This window comes from Tiliqua scincoides, chromosome 7 (genome assembly GCF_035046505.1).
Source record: "Tiliqua scincoides isolate rTilSci1 chromosome 7, rTilSci1.hap2, whole genome shotgun sequence".
Lineage (NCBI taxonomy): Eukaryota > Metazoa > Chordata > Lepidosauria > Squamata > Scincidae > Tiliqua > Tiliqua scincoides.
Genome location: NC_089827.1, coordinates 46,499,624 through 46,514,682, shown reverse-complemented (window position 1 = coordinate 46,514,682; position 15,059 = coordinate 46,499,624). Strand labels below are relative to the sequence as shown.

At 44.4% G+C, this 15,059-nt stretch overlaps 1 protein-coding gene across 1 annotated transcript in view; it reads left to right on the top strand.

The window, feature by feature from the left end:
• PTN (pleiotrophin) overlaps positions 1-15,059 on the top strand; it is a 97,821-nt gene that overhangs the window by 48,196 nt on the left and 34,566 nt on the right. Inside the window, exon 2 of the mRNA XM_066633997.1 lies at positions 11,856-11,965. Within this exon, the coding sequence (XP_066490094.1) occupies positions 11,857-11,965 (109 nt within the window). The 5' untranslated portion in view covers position 11,856. The remainder of the gene's footprint in view (positions 1-11,855; positions 11,966-15,059) is intronic.

The following is a 15,059-nucleotide window of genomic DNA, read 5'->3' as shown; positions in this document are numbered from 1 at the left end:
GCAGAGTGCCTTTTCCTCAGCACTGCCAAATGCTGAAATGTATGCTGCATACATTAATGCTTCATATCTCTGCATGTGCAATGCATGCAAAAGGAGATTTTTGATGGGATGTTTTTAAATGAGTAATCCTTTAAGGTGGTACTACTGGTTATAGTTCAATATTTAAGTAATTATGCCTAGTCCAAATCAAATTGCACGCAACTACACTCAGAAGAAATATCGTCCAGGTTGGAGAGCTCAGTTCGGAGCAATGTATAAGCCCCAAATCTGTAGTTTCAGTCATAGAAATTTAAGTACTGAGAATGTTACAAGTGTTTCACCTACATAGGACAGCGGTTCCCAAAGTCATCCTCGGGAGGAGGGAACCACGTGAAGATTTGTTGGGGCAGGGGGATTGCACCCACGTGATCCCTAGGATCATTCTGCTGTTAGGGATGATAGGGGGTTTTCCACTTATCTGCAGCCAGCGCTGCAGTCCTGGAGGGTCCAGGGGTGCAGAGAACCATTTGTAGGGCTCCCCAAGCCTCTGTAAGTCTGAAAAATAGGGGGAAAAAGAAGCACTTCCAGTTTTCACAATGAAACCAGAAGTACCCATTTTTTTATTCTTTTCTCACAATTACAGAAACTTGGGGGGCACTGCGGAGGGCTCCCCAGACTCTCTAGACCTCCCAGGACTAGAGCACTGGCTGGAAGAAAGTGAGCCCCCTTCTGTCCCTAGCAGCAGCATGATCCTGGGGGATCGCATTGCTGCCTTCACCACCTCCCCGCCCCTTAAAGGGACATAGGCCAGTGCTTCCATGGCTGGTGGGTCATGACCTACCAGTTTGGGAACCACTGAAATAGGAGCATAGGTTACTTGTCATTGATGTTTTATATTTCCTTTTAAAGAAATGCTCAGAGTTTTCTAAGCTCTGCTAAGTGATATTCTGATTTACTATTTTTCAGAATTTACTATTTTTACTATTTTTGCCCCCTGGGGGCTGGGGATAAGAAAAAATTTACTATTTTTCCTATTTTTGCCCCCTGGGGGCTGGGGATAAGAATAGGCCCTCAGTTTAGCTATACTTGTCATAAGAGGCGACTAAACAGCCACCGGGTAGATGGGACTCGATAGCCTGGGAAGGCAGCTCATCTGAGAAGGAAAACTCTGATCCCAAACCTCCACTGCCTTGTGGCTACATCCAGTTATGGAAAAGGCTTCAGGAGTCAACCTCGAGGCAAAATCCGGAGCTGGAGTCCCTGCGGCAGTTCATGGCTGAACACAGTCACGTTCTGGCAACTCCTGCGATGCCGCTGGAACCAACTGTATTGGCCTCTGCCTTTCCATTGGACCATTTCAGCAACATGGAGAGGGGGGATTTGCTGCATGAGTAACAGCCTATCCTCCATACCTACTTTACCCAGGCTTTGCGCACTGGAGAGGACACTCTGTTCCAGACGTGACACCATAGTCTTCCGAGACTGAAGGATGCCAACAAGAATTTTTCAGAAGTTAGATCTTCATGCTTCTCCCTAGGTATACAGCTTCAGTGAAGGAAGTCTGTTATTTCTTTGCATAATAAAGATGTAGATAAGGCAGGCAGACATAGAAATTTGCAGAGTAAATTAGGTTTGCTCAGCATTAAGCACATAAAAGAAACTTCCTCCACTCTGAGCTTACCTTCTCATTCACTTCAGTACCAGGGACAGTTCCACACATCCATCTCCATCACGCATATGGAGTCCACCTTCTCAGTGAGCAGGATGCTTCTTTGTCACCTCATGGAACTTTGGGTTCGGCTTTTGAGGTGGCATAGCCCTCTTTCTAAATATAGCGGTTTTGATTCTGATCATGTTGGTGTTTATTGCACTTTGTTCTGGTTGGTTCTGCATTTTGGAAAAAAGTTAGATACTGTGGCAAAGGGAGAACTCTCTTTCAGCAGATCTCAGAGGCTAGCACAAATGTTAAGAAATGGAGGAGAGGGCCATGAGAAGGCAATAGAGTGATGCAAGTGGGAGACGGTTCACTTCATTACCTTTCTCATTCAGTGGGAGTTCTGATCAGGGATAAATGCAACCAGCATGAAAAATGTGTGGAAATTTCTTGCTAGCCAATTCCTGGAGTAAGTAACAAAAGGGTGCAGTTATGTTTGCAGAATTCCCTTCTCCTCCTGGAGCCAGGTTATTCAAGTGAGAGCGCAATCCTAACCAACTTTCCAGCACTGGCATAGCTGTGCCAGTGAGTCATACACTGCATCCTGTTGGGGGGTGGGGCAGTCACGGAGGCCTCCTCAAGGTAAGGCTAAGTTTGTTCCCTTCCCTTGGAGTTGCATTGCCCTTACATTGGTGCTGGAAAGTGGGGTAGGATTGCGCCCTGAGAGGCACAATTGTTACAGTACAGATTGAGCTTGAAGGTCTAAGTGGAATGCGGTCTTTTCATCTCTTGTGAGCAGTGGTCATGATCTGATTGAACCCCCTGGAATAACTATCACTCTGCACAGATGATGGAATGTGGTCAGAATTCTTGGGAGGCAAAGTCCTTTGTAAAAGTACAAATATATTTGTGTATTGTGGAAGCAAGCCATGACATGAGCCTCGTGACCACATTAACAAGTCTGGGGGTATCTGGGTTCCAAATCCCTGCTCAGCCAGGATGCTCACTGGTTGTCTACATCACAGGTTATTGTGAGGCTAAAATTGGAGAACCATTTGCACATCGTTCTGAGATTCTTCAAGAGCGCATAGAAGACAAATGTGATAAAAAATAATAAGCAACCCTGTTCTGGCAGAAATGTGTCTAAGGACACAATCCTAACCAGGTCTACTCAGAAGTAAGTCCTATTTTGTTCAATCGGGCTTACTCTCAGGAAAGTGTGGTTAGGATTGCAGCCTAAGTTCTTGTTTCTTTGAAGCTGATTCATAAACGCAAGTAAGTTAAAAGATTTTCTGCTGGTTCCTCAAGCTTATTTTCTCTCTTTTGTGATTTCCTTTCCCCTGCCAGGGATCGATAGTGAAATGAAGCATTACTTCTCAGTAATGCCTATCCCTCATATGGAGAAGAAACTTACTATAATGCAGTTCTCAGAGCTTCCTTCTTCCTTCTCATTTTCGGTCTCACGCTTTTGTAACTCCAACTGTTGAACTCTTATTAGTGGTTGGTTCTTTCATTATATCTCTCATGTCCTCTCTTTTACTGTCTTGTGAGCACCACTCAGCCCTTTAAACTGTTGTGATTTTGTCCTCCTTTTCTCTGACTCTCTTCCATGCATTTACTGAAGCCTGTTTGCCCTTCGTTTGGATTCCCACACTTGAAATTGCCTTGAACAGAGAAATTACCAGAACGGAGTCTGTGCAAGGGTCCACTGAGGCCAGTGTTGTCTAGCCTGACTAACCTAGCCTGGCTACTGAGATCGTTTTCAGATATATGGGATTAAACCTGTGATATCATTAATGCAAAGTATAAACTCTTATCATTGATCTATGGGCTCTTCCCATACATTAATAACAATGTTTGGGGTGACCTTGGTCACAATGAATCCACTGAGCCGTAGGGTCACAAAGGCACTAAGATTGATAGGCATAAACCTCTGAGTCTTATTTCTGCTCTCTGCTTCTTTATATGACACCTCTAAAGAATATATGTTTACATATATGTTCTTTGTTCAAGAACACTCTGCTGCATTAAATTGCACTCCCATCTAGTCCAACATCCTACTTCCTGCCGCAGACAACAAAATGCCTCTGGGAGGCCCAGGACAATAGGCTCTCCCTCTGGAGAGGTTCCATATAGTCATTGTGACTGATAGCTGTTGACAGGTCTCATTCTCTTTTAAAGCTATTAATCACAATCTTGGGCTGTGAATTTCATAATTAATGTGGTGTTGTGTGAAAACAGTTTGTCCTTACTCTATTGCTAATTGCTGATGGCAAACAATTGGGTTCACAAGTCATTTTGTTTGTTTGTTTCGCTACCCAAGAACTTTCATACAAAGATGGTCCTTCCTTGCACTCAGGTGGCTGCCTAAATTGTTGTTTTAGACAGGAAGGGTCTTTAAGATGTGGTTGGAGAAAGCAATACCTGAAGACACCTGTCTTCGTGTTGGAATGGCCCCACATGACACTGAGACATGGAACTGCAGAGCTCTGGAAACCCCTGTACAGATTCCATGCATGAGACCATGCTGACACAGTCACATTTCTTTGGCTGCTGCCCTGCATGTTGTGTTAAACATGTTGTGCTAAACACAACATGCAGGGCAGAGACTGTGGCTCAGTGTCAAAGCACCTGCTTTACATCCAAAAGGTCTCCGATTAAAACACTGGCACTTCTAGACAGAGACCGGAAAGACCCTCGTCTGTAATCCTGAAGAGCCCTTGCCAGTCAGTGTTGATGATACTTAGTGAGATGGTCCAAAGGTTGGCTTCAATATGGCAACTTTGTGTGTTTTCATATGTCCACAAATGCATGTAAAGCAACTCTGATGGCCTCTTGTTCTCAGGAAAAATAGCTTTGGGAAGGGAGACTATGGAACAGAGAAGCAGCAGGAAGAGAAGGTTCTTAACTTTTCCACCGTGCACCTCTTTTCTGCAACTACTTTCCCCCCAAGCCCACCTCCCTTTTATAATTCAATCCTTAAAGACATGAGATGGCAAAAAAAATAGTATCAGGCCTGGATTTGAGATTTAACTACAGATTGGATTGTTGACTGCTAAGATGTTCCGGGGGGGGGGGGATTTATTTGCTTTGGGACATGAACATTTTCCTAAGCTTGTAGCTTAATTCTCTACTTAATTGAGGAGTTTTGTTCTCTGCTAATTCTACATTAAGCTGAAATGTGACAGTAATACTTTAAAAGCATTGACTTCAGACCTCCAGTAGCACTGACTCCATCTACAGCCCAAACAGCAAGGAAAAAAATGCACAAGAATTTATCTAGGGTCATGAAATATTTGATTAGCTGCATGAACTAATTAGCCCAACCAGGGATGAAGGAACTGAATATGTGATTGTAATATTCTGCATATTTAAAGCCTTTCTGTACCAAATGAGTCATTCATTTCCAAGGAGTCCAAAAATGAATCACTTGACAGAAGGCTAGAGTGTAAGACCCGGTTGCCAAATACCCCAAGGCTCAGGATTGCTTTTGCTGCTATGCTTCTTTATGTACGCTTTGCAAATATGTGCACTGAACTAGATAGAAAATGGCCAAATACGTGAATCCGCTTGATGTCAAAATAGCTAACAACATGAGACACTCTTCCAACAACTACAGGACCTTGTCTAATTTGTGCATCATCTCTGTTTCTGGTCATTTGGCATGTGTGTACAATAGGAGGTGAGCAACTCCCCCCTCCCCAAGCAATTTTGCTAACGCTATAACATTTTCTTTTAGTGCCTCTCAAATGTCTTCCGCTCTCTCAACATGTACAGAGGTATAAATTCAATAACTAACAGCTCAATCCTACGTGGGTCTTCTCAAAAGTAAGTCCCATTATGTTCAAAGGGGCTTTCTCCCAGGAAAGTGTGCATAGGACTGTAGTCTATGTTGAGGTTTCGTAGAACAAATCAGTTTTCTCCATTGTTTTGATTACAGTTGCTTTGATAATCTGAAAATGCAGTAAAAAGAGCTATAGTTTCTGAGTCCATTTGCACATTCTTGAATCATGGCGGAGCAGTTTTCAACCATTATTCCCATCTTAGGGCAAACATGTTGTGTGAAGGCATGCACTGACTATGGAAACAGTTCAGACAGAGCCCCCAGCTTAACTAAAAGCACAGAGATGCAGCTAAAGGTGAGTCAGGTGGTGCGCTGGCCAAGCGTTCACCCTCATTGGAGGGCCTTCCAGCTGACCCCTGAAGTCCACACTCTGGTACCTGGGGGTAGTGGCATCCTGAGTTGGCTGAAAGACAACAACCACCCAATGGAATCATCTCAGCCCACTCAATGGGATCACCCTTCAAAGACCCCTCCATCATTGTGGGGCCTCTGGTGGGCTCTCTTTGAACCCATGAGGAAGCTGGGAAAATAACTTTTTCAGAGACACCCCCCCCCCAGTGGGTCTTATCTTCTAATTCCTCCTGTCCCCCAGAGGGCACCTTAGCCAACCATTCCCCCTTTTGGGGCTGCAATCCCACTTCCTCCTCCTCCTCTCTTGGCTTTGTCTGCTTCTCCATATTTTCCCTGAATCCCTTCTCTCCCCTTTCTTTCCCCATCCTTGGGCATCTCAGCCCTCCTTCCTTCCTTCAGCTTTGCCCCTAGCCTTTTCTATCTTCCAACCTTTCAGTTGTCCTCCTTGTCTGCTTCTTTTGTCTTTTGCTTCCTCCTCTCTCCTCCCTTTTTCTTTCTTGATCCCTTCTCCTTCCCTTCCTTTTCTAAGTCCCTTCACCTACCTTCCTTTCCCCACCCTTGCCCTGATTCAGCTGGAGAGCTGCTGGCTTTTCTTCCAGCTTCCCTGCAGGAAGGGAATCTTCCAGCTCCCAAAAGTCCACATAGCTGGGAGGATGGGCACACTGGACACCAAGGCTCACATGTATGAAGCTGATATTCATTTTGGTCTCATTTGGGTCACCTCTCTTAATTTCAGGTACCATTCAGATGATCTCAGTTGGCTTCATGTCCCCATTCATTTTCATTGTTTTTAAACAAAAAGCAGAAAACCTTCCTTGATTTTGGCCTTGATTACTTATATCTGAGTCTCAGTCCTCCCAACTGTAAAATGGGACAAATAAACTTTACATGTGCCTGTGAAATGGGGAGAGATCTGTGTGAAGGATGTGTCTCTGTGTTTTGAAGTGTTCTGACAGACACCTGGGTACTGACTTCACTCTAAGCTGCAGTGGTCAATGGCTGAAAAATGAGAATGGGTAGTGAAGGAGGAGAATTTGTTATGTTACCCTTAAGAATTGTCTGCCATGAGTTAACTGAATGCCTTTGGGTGCCCATTTTCCTTACTGCTTATCTGCACTTTACGAATATCTCTGCTTCAGAATGTGACTGCAAAGCTTTGATTTTACAGTGCCGGTCTCTCCACAGCAGTGATGAAGGTGGAACAAATGTTTTTAGGAGTTGTTTTATTCAGCTTGTTTTTGCAAAGAAGTAATGTCCATGAAAGTGGTGATGTTTCACACACCTTTGAAAGCCATGCTTGGGCTTCCCCACCTTTTTTTTTTTCATGCTGTGAGTGAAAGAGGGTTGAAATTGAACTCCTGACTTCCTATCATCTAGCATGTTCGTCTCCTCAGCCTAAGAGGAGAATAAAATTGGAATCATGCCCAATGGATTTTTTTTCTTTTTCTGTAAAGCGGATTCTGGGAAAGCCTGGATTTCATGCAAAAACGTCTCATCACTACAGCTTGCCAAAGAAGAGAGAATGATCAGCATAGCCCTAGATTATTCCTTGAGAAAATTATGCAGCATTGGTGGTCACGCCACCCTAATGGGCAAATAGCATCCAAGCGAATCCCACATACCTGACTGAAGCCAGTCCATCAACAAACTCGAGCTCCCTCTGTTGGTGGCTGAACACATTCCCTGCAATGATGGTTCTCACCCCTCTTACACTTCCTTGATCTGAGGTACAATCAAACACCCTCTGTTACCTACATGAAGGTAGGCTATGTTACCTACATGAAGGTAACATAGAAGAGTTTTGTTGTCCTGCAAGTCCACCTTTAAATTTCTAGCATTCTGTTGAACACTTCAAGAGAAACAAGAACTGGAAATGGCTGTTCACTAAATCCATCTCGGGCATCAAAAACATTTGCACACAATCAACAATTCCCTGAAGCGATCAAATCTTGCTACCTCCTGCTTTCTTTCTCACCCCACACCTATTGTGTAATACAGAGATCACCGTCAGATTTGAACATTATTTTTCAATTAATTAATTCAGTTACTCCATTAACAAGTCCCAATTCTATTTAGATACCATGCTGATGGCATCCAATAACTGCCATATCCTAAGCAATGTCTCCCAACACTGCTGGTGCAGACCATCTCAGTGACAAGTCGAGCTTCCATGGAAACACCCATCATCTATAGACCGGTGTTCTATGCAACGTCAGTCCGATGTTGAAAGAGCCCATCATTGTGTCCACCCAGCCCCAATACTGACAACGAGAGGAGTGCCACCAGGGTGAACTAAGCAGGAAGTGGGAGCAGATGCAGGGCCAATGCATGAGTATTGCTGGAACGACACCCCCTGGTAGCCCTTGTGAACACAGCCACAGTCACCACTGCCAACCCTGAGAAAAGGTTTCAACACACAAACGTGCATGACACAAGGATACCCCCTCCACTAACTACTATATGAATGCGGAGGGGGCAGTGGATTTGGAATTCCTTCCACTCTGAGCCTGCCAGCGCCACCTCCCTTCGACCTGCCACCAATCCTAGCTGCCCCAATCTGCTTCCCACTCATGCATGAAGTAGTTCCTCGTGCACTGCCCTGAAACCTGGCAGTGCAAACTTCCTCGTGTTTTCACAGGGACTGTGTGAGAGTTGGTGCTGTCCCTGTAAATGAAACCTGATGTGCCCTTCACTTCTAGGTTTCACAGCAGCATGTAAGGACTATGGGAGGGGTTTGGTTTGGGGGGTTCTTTTTTTTGTAGTGCAGAGGCAGCAGACTCAAAACAGCATCAGGTGGTGTTCCAGGCTGTGCCTTCCCTGTGGAGAAGGGTTGGTGGGTCTGCAAGCAAAAGGTAGCACGTATGTATGATATGAAACACGAGCCTGAGTGGGTGTGGAGGAAAGGCATGTGCATTCCAACAGCTTCTGATCACAGTATGGCAACTGTCAATGGCAAGCATTTTAGGGTTGTGGGTCCTATCATGTGGTCCAATCTAACAGCTACTTGCACCAAGGGGGTGTAATGGAGTGGAGGAGGGCAGTGACAGGGGTGGGGTGGGCCCAGGAAAGGGCAGGATCAGCAGCACTAACGTGCACCATATCCTATGCCCCTTCCCAAGTCAACATGGATCAACGCAGACTTGTGCCCAGTGACAGTAGACCCATTGTGGTTGCTGGGGCTTACCCCTGAGACAAGGGGACAAGTGTCCCATTACCCTGAGGTGACCTCCAGCAGCCAAAATTCTCCCATTAAATGCAGCGTACCTCACACTGGCTAGTTAGTTATGATTGGGCTGATAGTAATAAAACTAGTAATAAAACTAACTACTGCAATCAGATACTTTGTTTGAAAAGTATTCTGGTGTTTTCTCTAATGCTGACAGCACTGTTCAAGGTATCTGTTGACACTCCCAAACGCAAGGGTTCCCTTCCCAGTTGTCCACATCAGTAGCAATTCTGTGACAGTGTGGCAAGATAGCTGACAGCAGGAGCCGCTTAAAAGCGCCAGATGACATTTGCAGACACATTTCACTCCATTCGTGGTGAGAATTGCTTCTTGCCTTGATGCATTAGGAGCAGAGTCCTCAGTATGTTTTCAGTATGTTTTCAGTATGAACCTGAAGCTTTGCAGCTGAAGACTTCAGGCTGCTTTAGATACTGTTGTCATCTCACTAAGGACCACCTGACCGCCTTTTCCAATATGGTGGTGACAGCAACATCTCAGGTCACTGAAGAGTACATGGGTGTTTCCAAACACAACACTAAATGGTGTTGATCAAAAACGTCTGTTTCCTGCATCTTTGCTGATTTTCTCTGTTCTTGGGTGTGGAGGGAGAAACACAAGTTTTGAAGAAATACCCCCCTTCACCACTTTTGCCCACATTGGCGTTTGCTGCGCTGAACCTGCAGCACAGCTTCATTGTGACTGTGGGAATGTTCCACAAACTTTACATCATATTGCAATGGAATGCCCCCTTAGAAGGTATTCCAGTTACCTGCAGGAACTATATCAACTTGAGGGTACTGCTGTCCAATGGTTAAATGATTCAGATATTTGGCCATAGGTCTCATCACTTAGGGCCCAATCCTATCCAGTTTTCCAGAGCTGGTGCCAATTGGCAGCTGTGCCAATGGGGCGTGCATTGCATCCTACAGTGGAGAGGCATTCACAGAGGCCGCCTCAATGGAAACATTTGTTCCTTTACCTTGGAGATGCATTGTGGTTGCACCGGTGCTGGATAGTTGGATAGGATTGGGCCCTTAGTAACAACATGTAACATATAATGTATGTATGTATATATATATATATATAGTGTATATATATATATATACACATATATATATAGTGTGTGTGTGTGTATACAAGGGAAATAGAAAAAGCCATCTTGAAAAAAACAAAGATGGGCACAGCAATTTCAACAGAACTTCAGAAGTTCTATAATTTGTACTCCAAAGAAAATTCTGCCCTCAAATGAAATCCCCTCTCATGAAAATAGCAGAAATGGCCACTCCATTTTCAAAGGCAAAAAAGTTGTTGAGACATAGGGGAAAAGCACTTTGGGTCAGCACAATGCTAAACATGTCACTTGTGTTATTTGTGCATCTGTGTGAATGTAGTTAATGCAAATCAAAATATGGCAGAGAATGACCTCCCAATGAAATACACAGTTTTTACAGCCAATTTGGATTTTACTTCCAAATTACAGGTGCGCTGTTAAGTGCTACTAGTGAAAATCTCCCATCATTGTTACTTTTGTTCTTAATCCTTGCCTTGGGTTATTGGTGGTGTTGAAAGCTGTTGTTTATTGTGGATGATATTTTTTTCCCAATTGGTTGTTTGTGTATGTGTGTGTGTGTTTGGCTTAGGGCTCTGTAGAAATGACTGAGCTTGTTTCACGTTCGTTTTCATGGTTAAAGAAAAGTGTCTCCTGTTCCCAGCGACTACTGACACTGGTTGCAAATGTCTTCATGTTGTTTTGATTGCCATAGCAAACTGCAAAAAAAGTTCTGTCAATCAGTTGCTCATAGCAAAATTCCCCTGTTTGAGGCAGCCAAAATAATTGCCAAAAAAACTCACCCCACCGCGTATTATACAATTTTATGGTCGTTTGGTGTCTTTCGGTCCCATTAGCATCTCTTGGTACCAGGGGAATGAAACTGGGTGGGGAGGGGGCAGAAAGGGGTGGAGAGGAGGATGTGGGAGGGAGTGGATCTGGTAGTGATGGCACATGCTGGATGCTATCCCCTCCCTGGGCAGCCTCCTCACCCACCTTTCTCTCTTCCAACTTGCGCCAGCAAAATTGCTGGCACAGATCCAAGGGGACCCATTGCAGAGCGGGAGGCTTACAGAGGCGTAAGGGGATTTAAATTCCCTTTCTGAAGACATCCAATCTGTCCTGTTCCCCACTTGATACAGCCTGCTCGTTTTTTGTGCAGCTGCACCAGCAGGGCGGGGTGGGAGATAAGATTGGGCTATAAGATAGCTATCACTACCAACTTTCCACGTTATATTATAATAATAATAATAATAATAATAATAATAATAATAATAATAATAATAATAATAATAATACAGGTATTTATATACCGCCTTTCTTGGTCTTTATTCAAGACTTTATTCAAGGCGGTTTACATAGGCAGGCTTATTAAATTCCCGGAGGGATTTTTACAATTAGAAAGAATGTTCTATCTTACAAGAAACCACAACATTCAGGTGTTACTTTCTTGATCTGGTTTCACATTCTGGCCTCCATCCTCCCACGCTCAGAGCAGATGGAATAACTCGGCTCAGCTTGTCAGCTGCTTCAAGGTCGCACGGTGCTGATGGCCTCGAACTGGCGACCTTCGGAGGTTATATTCAGGCAAATGGAGGCTCTACCCTCTAGACCAGACCTCCTGCCAAGTGTCTGATCCCTGAACATGGGTCTATTTGCAGTGCATTATGGGTCCCTGAAATGGTTCTTTTAGTCTCATTGATGTGATTTGATGCTTTGATGTCTGATGTTATTCTTTTCTGTTAATTTCCAGGATGCAGAAACAGCAGGAACAGTGTCAGATATTTACGGCTGTCCTCCTTGCATTTATTTTCCTGCTTGCTGCTGTGAGCACTACTGAGGCTGGCAAAAAGGAAAAACCAGGTAAGGTTTTTTTTAAAAAAAAATTAATCATATTAATAGATGTTTGAAAAAGTGGGAGTACCCACAGCTTTCTCTTCCCTTGTCTGTTATAAATGTATTAATTTTTTTTTTTTTTGAAGCAATGTTTTGGGGGGATTGAATGTAGTATACAATAGCAACTAAAAAGCATTGTTAATACAAATATACAGTAAATGGCAATAAAAGACAGGAACAAAACCAAATTGAATGGAGGACTGTGTCTTTTATGCAAGTTGGAGGTAAAGCTGTTTCTTAAAAAAATTGTATTCTACCTGAACTTATTGGGAAACATTTTCAAATGCACTTCCTTTGTGTATATCTGTTTAAACAACCTTTGGATGATGCATGACAGGCAACCTAATCCTATCCTACTTTGGAATAGGTAGGCCAATATTTATCCCCTTATCCTAAGTAATGTCCCAGTCACCTCAATGGTGCTACTCAGATCTGCGCCAACTAAATTGCTGGCACGGTTCTGAGCACCCTGTCATAACATGGGGCTGCGGGGTTAGGATCCAGTCTAAGTGCTGGAGGCTGGTCCCACCCTCCTCCTGGGTCCGGTCCACCTTCCAGTCCACACTCCCCCACACTGAAATGTCCTCATTCTTCCCATCATTCTCCCCAGCCCTCTGCACTGGCCTCCCCAGGCCGGTGCATAGTCACCCATCGCCAGCCTGGATCTGGCATGGAGAAGCCAGCGTTACTCAGGAAAGTCACTTGGAAGTGACTTACACCAGCTAAGCACAACATTTGGACTGAGCTCTGAAACAAATGGAAGGATAAAAAAAAAAAACCTATCCAATCTTCTGCCATAAAGTAGGACAAGCCACAGCTCACCGATACAAGGGAGACAGATGTAATGCCTGTCTTGATAGGCACTGAATACTAGTTTTAGAAAGGGAAGGGGATAAAATGTGAGTGGAGGAGCAGTTTGGGAGGAGAAGAAGAAGAAAGTAGAAGTTGGGGCAGAAAGAAGGTAAGGGGGAATAGAAATGAGTGGAGATGAAGTGACGAGGAGGAGATTCCAGAGCAAGGAAGCAGGCTCCAGGAGATGGGTGTGTTACCAAAAAGGCTGTTTTGTTTAGGGGAATTATTTATATTAGCCTTCTGGAAACTTTTGGAACCATAGGCTGGATACAAGACAGCGTAGAGCAAAGAAATCCCTTGTTTAGCTTAAAGAGGAGACTGGGAGGAAGGTAACTTTCAATCAAAGGATTATATTTTTATTGCAAAAACACACAAAGGTAACATAATACACATGGAGAATCGATAAGTATATACTTGTCTGGTGTACCTAACTCGTGGTGGATGCATGTGCTATGTATTTGGGTGCATCCGAAAAGGAAACAGAAATGGATAGGGTGTAGGAAGGTATTTTAGGGGTTCCTTAATCTGCTAAACCCAGTTGCTGACTAAAGATGGGGGAGAAGGGAGGGATAGGTAGGGAAGAAGGGGGGGAAGTTTAGACGCACGATATATTTACCTGTCGGGGGGGGCAGTTGGAGGAAGAGTCCCGCAGGACCACTCTCGCAAGAGAGCAATCAGAGAGAGACCGCATGTGCTCTGAGTTCTCTCTTAAAAGTTGTCTTTGACCTGGAAGTCAATCTAAACTGACCAGAAGTATCCCAGAGCTGTGGGCATGCTCAGTAACACACAATGGTACACGTGGAGTATGTGATGAACCGGAAGGAAGGCAGCTTACCAGCCAGGCTGACCTTCTGGGGGTGGGAGGCAATTTGCATAAGGTGCTTAAGAGTGTTAAAGCTACAACAAAAGAACAATAGACTTCCTCCTCCATAGGTGCATGCTTGTTTTGCATAATCAGGAGACACAGTGATTAGGTTCTACATTGACCTGCAAGGAATTGGGGGTTGTGTAATTCATGTGCTTGTAGCTTGGCCATGGCCCCTAGAAACATGTGCTGGGGGAGGAGTGGCCTGCTTGCTTGGTCTGTATAGTCCAAAATACATAACTAGATATAAAAACACAACTTGGAAGAGAAAAGGGGATTTTTACGTAACAGGTGGTGGGACAGAAATGTGGAAAACAGACTGCAAACATCAAAGACTGGAAGGATCAGAGACTAAAAGGGAACAGCTAAGAAGAATTCAGGGCAGAAACTGAACTTATTCTATTCCAGTTACTGTGTTATTGTTTCACGTCCCAGTCTTATGGGCCAGTTGCGCTTGCAGATCTTCTGATCCGCTGGTGCAAAAGGCCCAGCGGAGACAGAAACCTTGCGCTGCTTTCATTTGAGATGCAGTCACTGGCTGGACCAGTCAGTCACTCCATGCATTTTCCAGAATTGCCCAGACATTCCACCTATCCAGGTAGAAGTTGTGGCTGCATCAGCATGGGTGAAGTTAGGGAGGACCGGGCTGTTAGCATACAGATAAAACAATGTCATTACACAATGGGGAAAAATACACTGTTTATATCCATGTTATACCAAAGAAGGTGATGGTGACAATACAGTCCGTGTTCCAGCCTCACCTCCTATGTTCACTCCTATGAGCAGTGGATCCCCTACTGCTTATCCCCATCCCTTTTCAGCAGCCTTCCTGCATATAAAGAGGAACTGCTGCAGGAGAGCTTTGTGCATCTCATGTCTGTTTCCTGGGAAGAAACATGTCAAGACTTTCCATGTTGAGAAAGGGTCCCATCAGTCTTCAGAATATTTCACGTTTCCTGCTTCTCTTATTTGAAAAAAGAAGACACCAAACGTCTCTCCTCTGCATATTTTGACATTATAGTGCTTGCCATATAGTTGCGATACAAGGACATCTGCAAGAGGGATCTGAAGGCCTTATGAGTGGACCTCAAAAGTGGGAAACCCTGGCCTCTGAGCGACCTGCTTGGAGGCAGGCTGTGCAGCATGGCTTTTCCCAGTTTGAAGAGACACTTGGCCAACAGTCTGAGGCTAAGAGGCAAAGAAGGAAGGCCCATAGCCAGGGAGACAGACCAGGGACAGACTGCACTTGTTCCCAGTGTGGAAGGGATTGTCACTCCTGAATTGGCCTTTTCAGCCACACTAGATGCTGTTCCAGAACCACCTTTCAGAGCACGATATCATAGT